The sequence below is a fragment of the Ylistrum balloti genome, unplaced genomic scaffold, assembly GCF_031769215.1.
Source record: "Ylistrum balloti isolate Yb309-2 unplaced genomic scaffold, AGI_CSIRO_Ybal_v1 Utg369672, whole genome shotgun sequence".
Taxonomy (NCBI): Eukaryota; Metazoa; Mollusca; class Bivalvia; order Pectinida; family Pectinidae; genus Ylistrum; species Ylistrum balloti.
The window spans coordinates 2,302,736-2,319,570 of NW_026781917.1; the positions used below are offsets into that span (position 1 = coordinate 2,302,736).

Consider the following 16,835-nt stretch of genomic DNA (forward strand, 5'->3'; position numbering starts at 1 on the left):
TATAGAGATTTAAGTAAGTTTAATTATTTTCTCACTATCATAATCCTTGCTGTTTTTTTTTTCATTCTCCACTTGTTTGAACATATGTTGTGTTTTGTCTGTTATTGAATCTTTGTTAGTTTTCAACCTATTTCTGATCTTTTTGATAGCATGTTGTGTTTTTTTTCTAATAGGAATGGGTGGTCCTAGGGGCTATAGACCTTGATCAGTTTGTGGAGGATAATCTAAAGGAGCTTTCAGACTGGGAGAGAAACTTCAAGGGACTCAAGGCACGAGGCAGGGATGCAGAAAAACTGCCAAAGTAAGTAAACTTTCTGAAAGACAACAGAGTTGATGTGCTTCATTAGTAAAGTATATGATTGTATTTTCCCTGTCAACAAGATCAGATTCCAATTGTTTTTTGTGACACGGTTGAAATGGTCCAGGTGACATTGATTTATATATCCATTTGTATATGGAAGGATATATCGAGACTTCAAAGTGAAAAAATGTTTGTAATGAATAATCTTTATTGTATTGCTACAAATATGGGTGTACAACACTTTTTTCATACAGAAATTCTGAAAACAAATGATATACATCTGTTAGTTTCAAACAGACTTAGCAAACCCCTCAACCACAAGTACTGAGTATTCCACTAGTCTATTTCAGTCCTAATCTGTACAGTCATTTTGCCTTCAAATGCAGGCGATTTCAGAGTGGGAATTAATTTCAAATATTATTTTACTCTTTCACTGTTGGGGAACAATTAGATTCAAGTCATGTTGTTTAACCTTCTGTTGTTTAGGAATGAAAATTTGAATCAATATTAATTCAACATTTGCACATGTTTACAGTCAGTTGAAGATTGACTGTCTGACCGTCAACACAACTCCAGTGAAAGCAGTCATTGATGACCACATACAGCGACTGTTCGATGCCCTCGTCAACTCCCTACGAAAAGCTATTAACAGTGACGTGACCACCATCGACACCTTCCTCAAAGGTGCCATGGAAACGCTGTCCAACAGACCACAGACAGTGGAGGAGATAGGTGTCGCTAATGCAAAGCACGCTGAATTCGCCAAAGAGCGAAAAGAGGTATGGTCAATATTTGCTTACATAATTGTTTCTGAAGTTGTTATTGGTTACAGTAAAGACTGTTGTTTTTAAACAGTTCTATTTTTTGTTTAAACTGTAAAATAGATAACTGGAAAACAAAATTAGAAAAGAAAACAATAATTATTACAATAGTCTCTTGTAAAAAAAATACATTCCTTTCATATCAAGGTTTTGGTAAAATCACAAAAGTTTTCCCCCTTTCCCTCCTAAAATATCACATTTACAATAATTTCATGACCTGTTGAATATTGTGTATTGAAATTACAAATGTAATTTTCAATAACAAAATTAATCAAAATTGCAATAAATATTTTCAATTAGGTTCAGCCACTGTTTGAGCGTGCAGACTTGAAGAACAAACTGCTGCGGTCAGTGGCAGGAGGTGGTGTAGACTCCTTAAACCAGCTACAGGGATTCTGGGATAAGTTTGAACTTATGATGGAGAGTCACCAGCTGATGGTCAAGGAGCAGGTCAGTGGTTATTGATCAGATTCTTATACTGTATTTAGCCTGCAATAAGCCTAGGGGACTGAAACACTTCTTGGTAATTTTACTCAACAGAAGTATATATAAGTGACCTTATTACAAGACATAGGCTTATTGTCCAAGAGATACAGTAATAAAAATGGATGATGTTTTTGGTAACTGGATAATTATACTGACATAATGATTGTTTAGCTGTTCACATAACTTACACGGCTAAGCGTCCAGTTAGACATATTCTTAGACTAATGGGTAAACAAATGGTTGGGTTTTTTTCAGTTGATTAAAACAAAAAAGAAAAAAATGTTTTGCACTCCAAAATTATTATTTTCAATTCATTATTTTTTTTACTTACCTGGTAAATCTGTTTTATACCTGTGTTGATGAAAATGATACCCTTTTGTTAAAATTTTGTCAAAATTTTCAAGGTGGATGTGATGAAGAGCAATGTAGACTCGCGTGTAAAGGCCTTCACACAGGAGGTGGAGAAGTTTGCTGCCAGATGGCACCAGCTGAAACCAGGAGATGATGCTCTAGATGGGAACCAGAAGAAATGTGAAGCTGCTATGCAGATCATCAAAGACAAGCGAGAAGAGTTTGCTGAACTGGAGAAAAATAGGCAGTCTCTAGTGTAAATACTTTTTTTTGTTATCTGCTAATTAGTCTACAGTTGAACTTGCTGGAAAGTTTTTAGAGAGAGTTCCTTTTTTAAACACATTTTTCTGGACAGCTGAGCTGGATAATTCTGAACATTTTCTTCAGGTTGATATTAGCTGTAGAATAAAAGTGGTTGTGGTATAAGCAGTTTTATTCTAGCTGAAATAGATGGTAGACATTTTGGTTAGATTTAGTGTTTGTCTACATTTTTGTCAAGGCAAACAATATCAAAGTCAAGGTTGGGCAGTCATTTGCAGTGTTTTCTTTAATTTTGCTTGTTTATAATGTATGTGTGTAGCAATTTGTAGACGACAGAAACTCTTGTACTTTTACTGGAAACTTTCTTATCTACCAAATAAAGTTTTAAAAGGCTTGTAAACTTTTTGCTTCAGTAATGACTGCGAACATTTTGGGATGGATCTGCCTGAGATGGAACTTGCAGATGAGCTCCGAGCTGACATGGCTCAATACGAGAGCATGTGGGGCTTGTATGAAGAGTTCAACAAGGGCTTACAAGAGCTTGCAAAGGAGGATTGGATCTCCTTCAGGTAAGCCTTTCTCATAGCTAAATATGTTGAACTTTTTAGATGTTATATTTTGCCTTCATGGATAAAATTTTCAGGTTTTTGTTGTATGTATTGAAATCTGTAATTAAATGTATTTATTGAAAAATTTTGTTGCTATGCCAACAGGAGTAGGACATACATGTTTGAAGAATTCCTCAGCAACTGGTATGAGAAGCTCAAATCTGATGAAGCAACAACGATGACTGTCAAGCTTCAGAAAGACATAGAAAAATACAAGGTATACTGTAATCTAGGTTATTCAGATGCTTTTCTCCTGATTTAAATTATTGTCATAAAATGACACAGGATTTTAAAATCTTTCCATTTTTGTTGAAAGCAATCTTAATATTTTCTGCATGCATAATGTTTTAAGCATTGATTGATATAAAGTTAGTGTAATAACACAGAAAGAAAGAAGTCACATTATTTCCCCAAAGTGAATACTTAAAAAGTGTCGGTGTTGTAATTTATACATATTTAAGTTATTATAACATTTGTTCTATTGTGTCATGAAATTGAGTTATGTGATAAATAGAATCTTACACTGTGAAATGCATGAAATAATCCTTAATGTCACTCATTGGAAGGCCTTTAACATATTAGGCTGTGAAGCTCATTAACAAATCTCTTATCATACTGCCACTCGTAAAAGATATGTATATTCACATATGAACACCGAGAAAGATCAATGATAGACAAGCAGATATTCAATAGACCTTTGCATTGTATACAGTAAAAGAGAAAGAATTTTGCTTGTTATCTCTGGTATCTTTACAGAATGTGTTGCCAGTTCTGAAGTGGGTCCGTGGTGAGCCTCTCTCCCAGGATCACTGGATGGAGCTTTTCCAGATGCTTGGAATGCCCCGTGGTACAACGCTGGAAAAACTGAACTTTGGAACTGTCCTCGGGGCTAGTGATGCTATCATTGCAAATGCAGATGCTGTGAAGGTAGACAATGTTGTTGTATTTTTTAAAGATGATTTTTATTTTTTTCCGTAATATAACCTTTTTTTCATGTCTTGTTTTGATAATGGGCATATGGTGTTATCCAATTAGCAATCAATTGATCGCATCCCTCCTGTCTTTATAAATGTTGTCTTAGTGTCTCAGTATACTAAAACATCTTAATATTATGTGGATTAAAAAAATCATCCCAATATCCAATAGGAAAATACTTTGGGTGCATCCATCTTTGTAGTTTCAAGGTCAATACTTAGCATATAATTTTGAATGAAGGATATCACTTGCTACAGATATTTATAGATTTTTATATCAACAGAGACAGTTAGTCACAGAAACAAGCATATTAAACACAATTGACATGTAACATTCATAATGAAATTATTTGATGTTTTTAGGAACTGAACCAGAGAGCCCAAGGGGAGGTAACTATAAGAGAGGCCATCCGTGAGCTTGACTTGTGGGGTGCTGGGGCTGTCTTCACCCTCACAGAGTATGAGGACAGCAATAAAAACAGCATGATGCTCATCAAAGACTGGAAGGATCTTGTGAACCAGGTAAATTATGATGTCAAGTGGTAAATAACTGAAGATTTATAGATAAGATTAGTGTATGAAATAACATATTAGGCCTACCCTAAGTTCAGGGGCTAATATTTGGAACTAAAATTTTTGTCTTTGCAAATGTTGATTATTTTTATCTATACAAATTGTTTCCTTGTGTCAACAGGTAGGAGACAACCAGGCCCTGCTCCAGTCCCTGAAAGACTCCCCCTATTACAAGAGTTTTGAGGACAAAGCATCAGTATGGGAACAGCGTTTGGCTGACCTGGATGAATACCTACACAATCTTAACCAGATCCAGAGAAAGTGGGTCTACCTTGAGCCCATATTTGGGCGTGGAGCTCTCCCGAAGGAACAGGGACGCTTTAAGAGAGTGGATGATGACTTCAGGTGAGTGCTAATACAATAAGAACATCATTATGTATATTATTATCATGTCAATGCATCAATTTTTTGTTTATTTGTCTTAGAGAATGAACTACCCTATTTGATATGTCATTATATCCATGGTTAACCCATGACAATTTGACCTGTCTAGAAAAGCAACATTGACAATGAGACATTTATATGATCTGCTTAATCATGATTAATGAAATCTAAAAAATATTTTCACATTTTCTTCTGATCGATTTTTTGTAACAGAAACATCATGATGGATGTAAGAAGAGATAATCGGGTTGTTTCAATGACCCAGAAAGCTGGTCTGCGCAATCTCCTTACCACTATGCTTGACCAGCTACAGAGATGCCAGAAGTCCCTCAACGAGTTCCTTGAGGTTCGTGACACTGCTATTAAATTTGTTTTTGTTTTTCAACAGAGATGACAAAACATGCAATGATTTATACAAAGAAATTGGAGAAAATTTTTGCAAGAAGAAAACTTTCCTTGGGTCAGGTTAACAAGTTATTAACCATGTTATGGAAGCTAACTTAAAAAGAAGAAAATTACAGCTTATGATCGTTAGAGGAAAATTTTGACTCTTATCAAAAAGAGGAAAAATATGCAGTATTCATGTTTTTTTTAAGCAGTACTTGAGTGAAAAAAGTAAAAATGGATATTATGGCATTTCATATTTGTAATGTAATATTCAGAATTTTGTTAGTTTAAATTCAAGTTAGGCTATATTCTTAGTGAAGATATATGAATGGAACCTACAACCTGGACTCAGACTCTTTTCCATTATCAAAACTGTTATTCAGGTATGTTTGGAAATAAACTTGTAAACTTTTCTAGGCTCCTGAAAACAATAAAAACATCAAAAAAAAAAAAAAAAACCAAATGAACAAAAGAAAATGCTAATACAAAACAAACAAAAAAAGCTATTAGAAAAAAGTTATTGAAGATTGATATAGGTTGACACTTATCATGTAAACTTGTATGATGTGGACATAAATGACTTTTTTTTTAGTTCCTGAAGTTCCTTCCTAATATTATAAATATGTATTTATTACTGGTGTTGATGGTTCAACTTTAATGTTTTAGACTTCAGTAAATTTACCTTTCACAATGTATTGTTTCAGGAAAAAAGATCCCTGTTTCCACGATTCTACTTCATTGGAGACGACGATCTTCTGGAAATCCTCGGCCAGTCAACAAATCCCAGTGTAATTCAGACACACTTGAAGAAGCTGTTTGCGGGGATCCACTCTGTGGATTTTGATGAAAACAGCCAACATATTCTGGCCATGAAGTCACTGGAGGGTGAAGTTGTGCCGTTGAAGAAGAAAGTCAAGATAATGCCGGAAGTGGAAGTGAGGATCTAGTTTTAAGCTGTTTGTAGTGTTTGTCTTGATTCCGCAGTTATTTGTAGCGACCGTAAAGTCATATTATTTCCTGTTTGGAGAACAGAGACTTTTATCATACCCTTGGCAGTGGTTTGGGGTTTGATTCCTACTATGAGTGGTTTGTATTTCTCTGAAAGCTGACTTGAATGTGTCCTTAGGCATGACACTGTATCCTAGTTGCATGGGATAGCTCATAATGTGCCTCTCATATGATGTTCATTGAGAAAACCACCAGCAACTGCAAGGAGAAGGCCACCTGAAATTGAACCCAACTGTTGACAGAGCATTTGATTTTCAGTAAAGTTCGAACAGAACAAAAAAACCTGATCATTTCCGTGCTTAGGGAAGTTTTAAGTGACTATGACACTGAAGCTTTGCTCATGTGTAAAATGATTAGTTAATCTGTATTGAATCAATTGAATGTTAATCTTTTTTTGTTATTTACCTACAGACTTAAGTGACTAGTGATGATATTTTGTTGTGTAGGTATGGCTGAGCAAACTTGCTGAGGAGATGAAAGCAACATTACAAGAGCTTCTCCGTGAGTGTCTACAGGACTCAAAAAAGAGCCAAGGAGGGCTTGATCCAAGCAAATACCCTTCACAGGTAAGTTTATAAACTTGTCAAATATGTGTCTTAAAGCTATAGTCTCAAGTTTTTTTTTAACAATTTGTAACTATACCCAAACCAGGTTAAGATTTTGTACATGTGCTTGGTTCACACCACGGCTGATATATTAGATGCCCAACCTCACCTCGTGATTTGCTACTTAAAAACTTCCCTTATTCCCCCTTCAGAGTAAAACCTCACTGTTTAACACCCAACAAAGGCTATACAAATTTCTATTTTTGAGGATGAATGAATAAATTTTGATGTTCTCATCATAGGTGCTGTGTCTGGCTGAACAAATCCGATTCACCGAGTCGTGCGAGAATGCAATTAGCAAGGGCAACCTACCTGGTTACCAGCGGGAGCTGGAGGCACAACTTGAGTCATACACCAGTGTGGACTTGAGTGAGGAAAGTGGGGTCGAAGGTCATGTCCTTGACCTTAAACTCAAAGCCCTGATTCTGGACACGATTCATGCCATAGATGTGGTACAACAGCTGACCAAGCAGGGCTGTCGCAATATCCAGGATTGGATGTGGAACAAACAGCTCAGGTATAGATCTCCTGGACCTGTTATATTGTATTGTTTGTTTTTGGTTGGACAAGGGTGTTTTCTTATTTGTAAGTCTAGCAGAATTTGCCCCAAAAGTGTTTAGTCATTCTATATAAAGGGATATGTCTGTGTAGTGGCTATAAGAGGTGAAATTATTAATTTTCATAGTAGTTTTATTGTCATTTATTTCATGGTTACTATTAACTTATGAGTTTTTATGTCTACAAACTGTTAAAAGTAGTGTCAGCAAATTTATTTTTATCAACAAAATCTTCAATCTTTTAAATCTTGAAAATTGAGCCTATGAAAATATCTGATTTCACAGTAGTTAAAGGTAAGGTAAGAGAAGAGAAGTACAAGGCATGTTGGCAAGATGATAGTTTACAGCAATGAGGAATTCTGTTTTATTGGCTCAACAACTGTTTATTTTCTGGATTTACATACATTTGGTTGAAGTTTTAGGTCAAGTGTTGCTCTTAAAGGTATTTTCACAAAAAATAAAATTAAATGACAAGATATTTAGAATTATAGATCACCGATCTAATTATACTTTGGAGTAATGGAATCCTGATTGCAAAGAAATAAGGAATTGAAACTAAATGAAAAAATAAAAAAAATAAAAAAAAACTTAAAAAGTACATTTTTTAGATGGTATAAGAAACTGAAAACATCTTGTTTCATTTGATCTTTATACCCTGTAGGTTTTACCTGAAGCGGGATGGTACGTGTGGCATCAGAATGGTGGACGCAGAGTTTGACTATACGTATGAGTACCAGGGCAACGCCCAGAAGCTGGTACACACCCCTCTTACTGACAAATGCTACCTTACTCTAACACAGGGTAGGTACTGTACAGGGAATACTTACTATATTTACTATTCAATAAACTCAGGCTCATAAATAAGCTCATCCATATATATTGCTGCTTGGTAGGATTGCAAAATAAGTTAGGTCATTGTACATTAATAAGCCCACTTATTTACCTAGAGTTTGATAGGATGTTTTGGTCCACCTTGCTGGTTAAGTTCTGTATGAACTATTGGATAGTTGGAAATATTCAAATGTGATTTGATTTCACTAAGTTCAGGGTCATAGAAGAGAGCATGAAATAAGATACCTGACAAATGATTTTACACTCAATATAGATCTCTGAATATGTATGTAATATGCCCAGGTACATAGGTATCACATTTCACAAAATTTACTTTGAATAACTTGCCCCAACCAGGACAAATGTGTAACTGCCAAATTGAAGTAACTAGAGAGTCTTATATTGAAATTTGAAATGTGACATATTTTTAGGTATGCATATGGGGTTGGGAGGAAACCCCTATGGTCCTGCTGGTACAGGTAAAACAGAATCAGTGAAGGCCATTGGAGGACTGTTTGGACGACAAGTGCTTGTATTTAACTGTGATGAGGTACGTCATTCTAAAGTTTTACTGAAATTGAAAATGGAGGGTGGAGGTCAAATGAATGTTTGAGAATTGGGAAACTGGCTAATTTTTTCTTTTGATACACCAGTTTAGATTAAGAATCATTAATAAACACCGAAAAAAAAAATATTTCTAAGCAATTAAGGTTCTATCTTTTCTGAAATTCTGAAAAAGTTCTGTAAATGTACATTTTATATGGCTTATACATTTTTTAAATGCTTTTATGCTTAGAATTACATTACATTAAATAAAAAAGAAAAAAGGGGAAAAAAAATGAAAAAAAAAAAAAATGAAAAATAATTGCTGAAAATGTCCAAAAGTTAGCACATTTGCCTTTCAACAAAGCAAATGAGATTTGTTTCCTCCTTCAGGCAATTGTAAAGATATGACTTGACCTGCAAGACTACCTGGCTTTTTCTTTGATTAATCCCATATTCAGAACTCCTGCAAATATTCAACAAGTAACTGATCATGAAGTTGTGGACTGGTTTGAAAAATTTATATTTGAAAGATGAATATATTTTGATAAGACATTTGACCTAACAGAATTGTAAATATTTTTTTAATCTTTTGCTAGGGTATCGATGTAAAATCGATGGGCCGTATCTTTATTGGTCTGGTGAAGTGTGGTGCGTGGGGATGTTTTGACGAGTTTAATCGTCTAGAGGAAGCTGTGTTGTCTGCGGTATCCATGCAGATCCAGATAATCCAGGACAGTATCAAAAACAGGGTACCCTTCGCAGAGCTTCTCGGCAGAAATGTAAGTCTTCATTCACAAAATTATGGGAAGAAATCTTCGGACAATATATTGTCATTTTATTCTTGCTTTTTTAAAAGTTGTCAGTAATGTTTGTAGGATCTTTTCAAGCACTGGATATGTCAACTTGGAACTTGATTAAAATCTAAATCTCTGTTTTTCACTCCACAATTATAACAGGGAGATAAATTAGTTTTGAAAATTTGCAAATGACATCCAGTTTCCAAGAAAGGAAAAGAAATTTATCTTTACATGTATCTATCATATCTATCCTGAAATAAGACTAGGGGGAACACTTAACGTTTGTTTCAAGGTCAGGGGGTGGGCTTATTACAGGACATTTGTTTGTAATTCTATTGATGATAATATATATAGATTAAAAAATATACTACTATGTGACATGGCATAGCATTAGATATATATATCACATGTTATACATTACATTCTCTGATCAAAGGTTGACATCGACCACAACTCCGGCATCTTCATCACCATGAACCCAGCAGGAAAGGGATACGGAGGTAGACAGAAACTCCCCGACAATCTCAAACAGCTGTTCCGTCCTGTAGCCATGTCTAGGCCAGACAATGAACAGATTGCTGAGGTCATTCTTTTCTCAGAAGGGTTCAAACAGGGCAAAGAACTTGGACGTAAACTCGTGGCCATTTTCAACCTTTCAAAGTGAGTGTGATAGTGGGTTTCGAGTGGCTTGCTGTTTGAATTCTTTCTGAGTAAAACTTAATCACTCATTAAAGCTTTGTGGACTACAAAATCTGAGATTTCCTATAATATACAAACATATTTGGGATCTCATGTAGAGATTGTTAATTCCTGTAGGTTATCATTGATGATTTTACTAGAAATGAAATCCTAAGTCAAAAGTAAGATATAAAAAACCACTGGATTTGAAAGAAAACCTGTTAAAAACAAACACATTCGCGACCATCAGTTTCCTTAGACATACTGTGTAGGTAATAGTTTTTTGGAAATGTAAATTTGTTGGATGATGCAGAGGACTTGTTGTGGGTTTTTTTGTGTATGTGTCTCTTTGTCTTATGATACAAATGTTAAACATTTAGGTCCATTGATTTGTTACTTGTATTGTATAACTGAATGTACAAAATTCACAAAACTTTATGATATTATTGAATTAGAGGTCTATGTTACCTATATTATTACAATGTAGGTCATCAGGACCTATTTTCTACCTCACTGTTTTCAATTAGACTTTTAATTTAGGTCTGTTGCAATCCAAGCATATTCAGCAAAAATGTTGTAGACATACTTGACCTTGTTAACCTTATTGACCTGTTAGCCTTCAATCTTATTGACCTATTAACCTTCACCCATATTGACCTATTAACCTTGCCACTTATTGAATGAATGTTGATTGTGTTAGGGAGCTGTTGACACCCCAGCAACACTATGACTGGGGACTGCGTGCCCTGAAAACTGTCCTTAGAGGGTGTGGTAACCTTCTACAAATGCAAAAGAGGAAAGGAAGTGAGTACTTTCTGAAACAGATTTAATCTATAATTGTTTTCATGGTAAAGTTGTTGAATTTTAAATTTAAGAAGTTATTTATCTTTAATACACTTCATCTCTCTTGGATCTGTTTCATTTATGTCTATATTATGTTTGCATTGAGAATTGGTTTCTTTCAAATTTTATATTTAAGAATCATTAAACACCTAATATAACTGTAAAAAAAACTTGAGAGTAAGGCATGCTTAGAAGTTCAAATTAAAAAAAATCTGGTATGTTGTTATAGGTAAAATTGATCCAAAGCTAGAAGCCAAACTTGTAGTACAAGCTCTCCGCATCAACACTATTTCCAAACTCACATTCTCGGACTGTTCACGCTTCAATGCCCTGGTGAGTGATGTGTTCCCAGGGATTGAGTTTAAGGACATTGAGTATGAGGAGCTCGCCCAGGCTATCCGATCAGTCTGTGAGGAGAAAAACCTTCGAGTCAATGAACTGCAGGTAAGGTTGTTGACAAGTGGGATGTTTTTTGCTTATTTTTTGTCTCTAAAATGAAACTTTCAGCTTTACATGTTTCTGAAATAACATTCTGTTAATAATGAGGGGAAACTCGGTTGCCATAGTATGTGCTTAATTTCAAGAATGTTCACTTTTGTAAGTTTTTTTTGTGAAGACTGTACTCAATTTGATCTTGGCTTTGATACAATGTTCAGTGTGACCTTGACCTTTCAATGCTTAGAAATACCTTAACCTTTTACAATAATCTTGAACTTGGAACTAATTGTTTGACTGAGGAAAAATATTAAATATAACATATATTCTATTTTTAAAATGACTTTGACTTAGATGAAATATTGAATATGACCTTGACCTTGAAAAGATGGAAATTTATTGTTTGCAATGATAACATTTCAGCATACTTTTGCTTGGCCTATATTCTCAATGTGACCTTAACCTCTTACTGTATAAATTTGACCTTTGATCCTGGTGAATTTTTAATTTATGCATACATGCAGCATGCATGACATAATTAAAATGAGCGTAATCTCTTACTTAATGTGACCTTGACCTTTACAGATTAAGAAGTCTCTAGAGTTGTATGAGCAGCTTAGACAGAGAACAGGGGTGGTGGTTGTTGGACCCAGTGGCTCTGGAAAATCCACTCTGTGGAGGATATTGAGACAGGGCATGAAGAAGATTGGTAAAAAGGTGAACAAATACACCATGAATCCTAAGGCCATGCATCGGACACAGGTCAGTTTACCAGATATTTTTTACCCAAACAATGAATTTTCCCAAATATGAGATTAACAAGATTTCAAAATAAAAGTTTTAATTTAACATTTTTAATTAATTCATAAAAGAATTTTAAAACAACTGAAATTGATCTTTTCTTTATTGTTTGTAAACAATTTTTCTTGAAATGTAATTTTTCTGTTTAAATTCAACTATTCTGAAAATTTTTGAATCATTTGATAAGTTTTACATACAAAATAACATAAAATCATCAATTTTTAAAAAATATAACCTGACACATACATCTTATATTGTAAGATTTTTTTATGTCAGTCAATAAATAAATATTTTGCTAAATATTCACAGCTGCTTGGACATATTGACATGGACACAAGAGAGTGGACAGATGGAGTCTTAACCAACAGTGCCAGACAGGTAGTCAAGGAACCCAAAGGTACAACGTCTTTACAGATATCCTGCTACTTCAAATTTTGTAACAGATATTGAGTGTATAGTATATTATTGACCAGTGGTCAGTGGTCATTTGGTAAATTGACAGTACCTGAGTATGCTTAGTTTCCTATCTTAGGTACTGTAAATAAATTCTCTATCATGTGACTTAATTTCTTGATCAAAATCAATTAATTAGAGTTAATTATTTGGAATTAAAAACAGGGTGATAGAAATCAATTAGGTTATAACAAACTGCAGTCAGTTCCAATAAAGTAAATTGACACAAACTTTTTGTGATGGGAGAATTGAGAAATTTAGAAGCAGCAAAAAAGTAAATCATCAGAGACTTTGTTGTGATGCAAAAATCAGGAAATGTTTAAGTGAAAAATGGTAAGAAATGATTTTCACTACAAACCAGATCATCTCTTTGAAAAAATAGATACGTTCTTGTAAAAATACTTTGTTAACTATACAGACTTTACATTAAAACTCAGAATCTATTCCTGTTTCCTTTTCATTGGGGTTTCTTTAAAACTGTCTAGAATAGTTAATAGATAAGGCAATATATATATATGTATACATTGACAGAGGTCCAGTCCTGGATTATCTGTGACGGCGACATTGATCCTGAGTGGATTGAGTCCTTGAATTCTGTCCTGGACGACAACAGACTCCTCACAATGCCCTCTGGTGAAAGAATTCAGTTCGGTCCAAATGTTAACTTCCTGTTTGAGACACATGACTTGAGCTGTGCTTCCCCGGCTACGATCTCCAGAATGGGCATGATTTTCCTCAGGTACACCAAGGTTCCAGCAGTAGAGATAGAATTAAATCTTTGTTTTATGGTATCTTCTCTCAAGGCTTTTTACATCCTCAAACTTTTTGCCTGAGTTTGTGCAAATCTACTAGACTATTTCCTGATAGTGAGAAAGGACTTAAAAATTGAAATAATTTTATGCAAATCACGAAAATTCAACTAAAACCTTCACCTTTATCAATGGCTGCAGTAACTTGCCTTTGGAATGAAAATGTTGACCCAGTATTAATTGATATATCTCGAAATTGTCATATAACTAGGAACAATATTTAACGACACAGAAATCTTGTATCATTTTCAGGAATCTTGATTTTTATTTATGATATAGAATCTGTTTGTTTACTTAAGTGTGTTTAGTAACAGATATTAATTGTTTTTGATGGTCAGTGATGAAGACACCGATGTGAAGGCACTGGTCAGTTCGTGGCTGTCCTCACAACCTGAACATGAACAGCACATTCTGTCTGGCTGGATAGAGGACCATTTCTATAAGGCTGTGGAATGGGTTCTTCGTGTTGTATGTAAAACTTACCTTGTCTGTCTTCATGGTTATTATACTCTACAAAAAATTGTTCTCTTACAGACAGAATCTTTTACAAAAGAAATTTAGACAAATACACATATCTCGGATATCCCTAACTAAGTTAATTTTTCTTGTTTTTGAAATATTTTTGAAAATGTGTTAGCTTTTTAACTGAAAATAGATTTTTACAAATAAGCTTCAATATTCAAATAATCATTTTTGTAGGTCTGATTTTTGAAAATGAGAGTTTTAATTTTTATATTTGCAGAATGATTCTGTGGTAGAGACCAGTAGGATTGGTGTAGTCCTGAACGGTCTGTCACATCTCCACAATGTCAGGAACAAGGCACACTTCGCTGTCTGTCTCATCCACGGACTTGGTGGAAATCTCAACGAGGGTAGCAGAGAGACATTTGCCAAGGAGGTAAGTACTGACCCATTTCTGTATTTCCCTTTCTAGTGGGCTCTGTATACAGAACGTTTAGCCAAGAAGATTTGGAGTTCTACTAAATATGATGGAAGTTTCATATATTCTGCTGCAATTTTTCTTCAGTCATTAAAATTGCAATGAAATAATCTTTGGTTCCTTAAAATTTGCCTCTTTGAAGATTTAAGATCACCAATTAAAACAAAAATTAGAATCAATGTCTGCTCATTTTCAAGACCTGGGCAGGGAACATTTACAAAAATTCTATACCGTATTTGTGTAGGAAAATTACCTTCTCATCCAGGTATTTTTGAAGGAATCTTCCTATTTTTATCGAATTAGCAGAATGCTCATGAGGATTAATGGATTTATTTATGTACAGAATACACGTTAAAATCAATTTCTACAGAGATACCTACATCACCAACCAATTATTTCTAACAACTTGTTACAGAAACAAAAAATTGAGAATCATCTCAATATTTTCCCAAGTTTAGACTATCTATCGATATAAATGGCTTTTTCTTGATAACAGGTATTTTCCTGGACACAAGAGTCTCCACCTGACTCACGGCGTCCCCTGGATACTTACTATGATGAGAATATGGGTCGCCTGATGACCTACAGTATGGAGGTAAGAATCAGACCAGAATGAGGCTGTTGTGCTTCTGGTGTTTAAGGATTGTAGAACATGTTGTAAATCTACACATGGCGATTGGATTACCTCCCCTTACTAAAATCATCTGTTTCAGCCTGAAACTTGCCAGCATGTCTATCTAATCTCTTATTATGACAACAATTCATCATTATCAAATATCTTGAAATTTGAAAAATATAAAAATACACTGTTTGTAACATTTCAGAGGGGTAAGGTTTGTCAAATTTGGAAATTACTACGGCAGGTCTCATTATTTTCTTTGAAAACTTCCCTTAGATCAATATTATGACTCTAACATCCATTTCCATTTTGTAAGTTAATAGTGCTTAAGCTTGTCAGATGAGTTACATTTTTGGACTTGTGAAATGAAATTATAAAAGAAATTTATTCTGATACAGTGTAGCTGGTTATTTTCACAAGTCAAAATGTTCGCGATTCTCTTTTTAACTGATTGAATAGATTATCACAAATTAAGCATTCATCATCTGGATAGAAAAAGTCAGTTTCATGTACTGTGAAATAGCACAAATATCATCCCCGAAAACAATATATGGTAGCACTGTTTGTAACATTCTTACCTTGTTTCTTAGATGGTTCTGTATCAACATGATTCTACTATGATAGCTTGTTGTATAAACCTTTAAACTAAGTTACTGTAAACTCATCATTTTTTGTGAGATTTTATTTTCATCATTTTGTGGTTGCCTATTCACAAAGTCAGATGTCCATGAAATTATAAACAATTAAAAATTTACTCAAATTTTTAGTGCTGGTGGATTTTGTGAGTCAGATTTTGTCCACATATTAAGTCAGCTGTCCACGAAACTTTAATCAAAAGAGAAAGAAATCTGAGCCCTTCCTGAATATATGAGTTTACAGTAACCTATGGGAGTGGTTTGGTTATTTGTAACAATTTCTCTCGTCTTTAAAACTTGATGCTTTTTAATCTATCAGGTTTTATTTTGTACCATATTCATCCTATGATAGGCCCATGTCTTGAAAATAAGCACACCCCTCCCTTTAGGTGTTCAATAAAATTTACAAAAGATTTTTTCCATGTCCTGTCATACACTCACCCCTATCTACAGCTCTCAATAGGATTGACAAAAAGCCTTTATCATTGTCCTGCCATATGCCCACCCCTTGATTTGTAAATTTATTGACACCCTAGGCTTATTGAAGGATGAAGGCAGTGAAAACTATATTGTGATTAATTTTCTGTTTTATTTCTGACACCATATTTATTAACTTTCTCCACCACATTTTTGCATTAGTATTTGTTGTAAGAAAGTGAAATCTCACCTTTAATAGAAATTATTGGATGTTGATCATGTGACTTTCAACATATATCAATGGTGGTAGTGGTTTCTGTAGTGAATGTATATAGCTCTTGCTTGTTGAGTATTTGACTAATTTATCAACCTTCAGATTTTAGCGATTTGTTTGTTTTCCTCTCAGATTGACAGGTCTTATAAAATAGATTTACTACATAACCTTCCCTGATGTTGCCTTTAATATGTCCTATTCTTGGTAACCACTTTCAATGTCATTATTATTTTTTTGCAGTAACCTTTATGATGTTGTATGAACTTTATGATGTTGTACAATCATCCTGTGTATCTTGTATCATATTACAGATTACAGCTTATTATAACGGGGTATGACTCTGTCAGTTAGTTAGTTCCCAAGTTCCTAGTATTATGATTACTGGCTATTCCATGTGCTGGTCTCCACCAATATCTCCAAAAACCTTAACATATTCAACTG

General features: G+C 34.4%; 1 protein-coding gene across 1 annotated transcript in view; it reads left to right on the plus strand.

Annotated features, from left to right (window-relative positions):
* Positions 1 to 16,835, plus strand: part of LOC132562821 (cytoplasmic dynein 2 heavy chain 1-like) — a 56,884-nt gene that overhangs the window by 8,542 nt on the left and 31,507 nt on the right. The window contains exons 14-38 of the mRNA XM_060227598.1: positions 174 to 301; positions 837 to 1,080; positions 1,423 to 1,572; positions 2,013 to 2,215; positions 2,634 to 2,789; positions 2,934 to 3,045; positions 3,585 to 3,755; positions 4,166 to 4,324; positions 4,497 to 4,720; positions 4,973 to 5,105; positions 5,851 to 6,081; positions 6,601 to 6,720; positions 7,002 to 7,276; positions 7,978 to 8,117; positions 8,579 to 8,697; positions 9,290 to 9,472; positions 9,927 to 10,150; positions 10,869 to 10,972; positions 11,241 to 11,455; positions 12,032 to 12,208; positions 12,557 to 12,644; positions 13,232 to 13,439; positions 13,848 to 13,977; positions 14,252 to 14,407; positions 14,946 to 15,044. Coding sequence (XP_060083581.1) covers positions 174 to 301; positions 837 to 1,080; positions 1,423 to 1,572; positions 2,013 to 2,215; positions 2,634 to 2,789; positions 2,934 to 3,045; positions 3,585 to 3,755; positions 4,166 to 4,324; positions 4,497 to 4,720; positions 4,973 to 5,105; positions 5,851 to 6,081; positions 6,601 to 6,720; positions 7,002 to 7,276; positions 7,978 to 8,117; positions 8,579 to 8,697; positions 9,290 to 9,472; positions 9,927 to 10,150; positions 10,869 to 10,972; positions 11,241 to 11,455; positions 12,032 to 12,208; positions 12,557 to 12,644; positions 13,232 to 13,439; positions 13,848 to 13,977; positions 14,252 to 14,407; positions 14,946 to 15,044 — 4,149 coding nt within the window. The remainder of the gene's footprint in view (positions 1 to 173; positions 302 to 836; positions 1,081 to 1,422; positions 1,573 to 2,012; positions 2,216 to 2,633; positions 2,790 to 2,933; positions 3,046 to 3,584; positions 3,756 to 4,165; positions 4,325 to 4,496; positions 4,721 to 4,972; positions 5,106 to 5,850; positions 6,082 to 6,600; positions 6,721 to 7,001; positions 7,277 to 7,977; positions 8,118 to 8,578; positions 8,698 to 9,289; positions 9,473 to 9,926; positions 10,151 to 10,868; positions 10,973 to 11,240; positions 11,456 to 12,031; positions 12,209 to 12,556; positions 12,645 to 13,231; positions 13,440 to 13,847; positions 13,978 to 14,251; positions 14,408 to 14,945; positions 15,045 to 16,835) is intronic.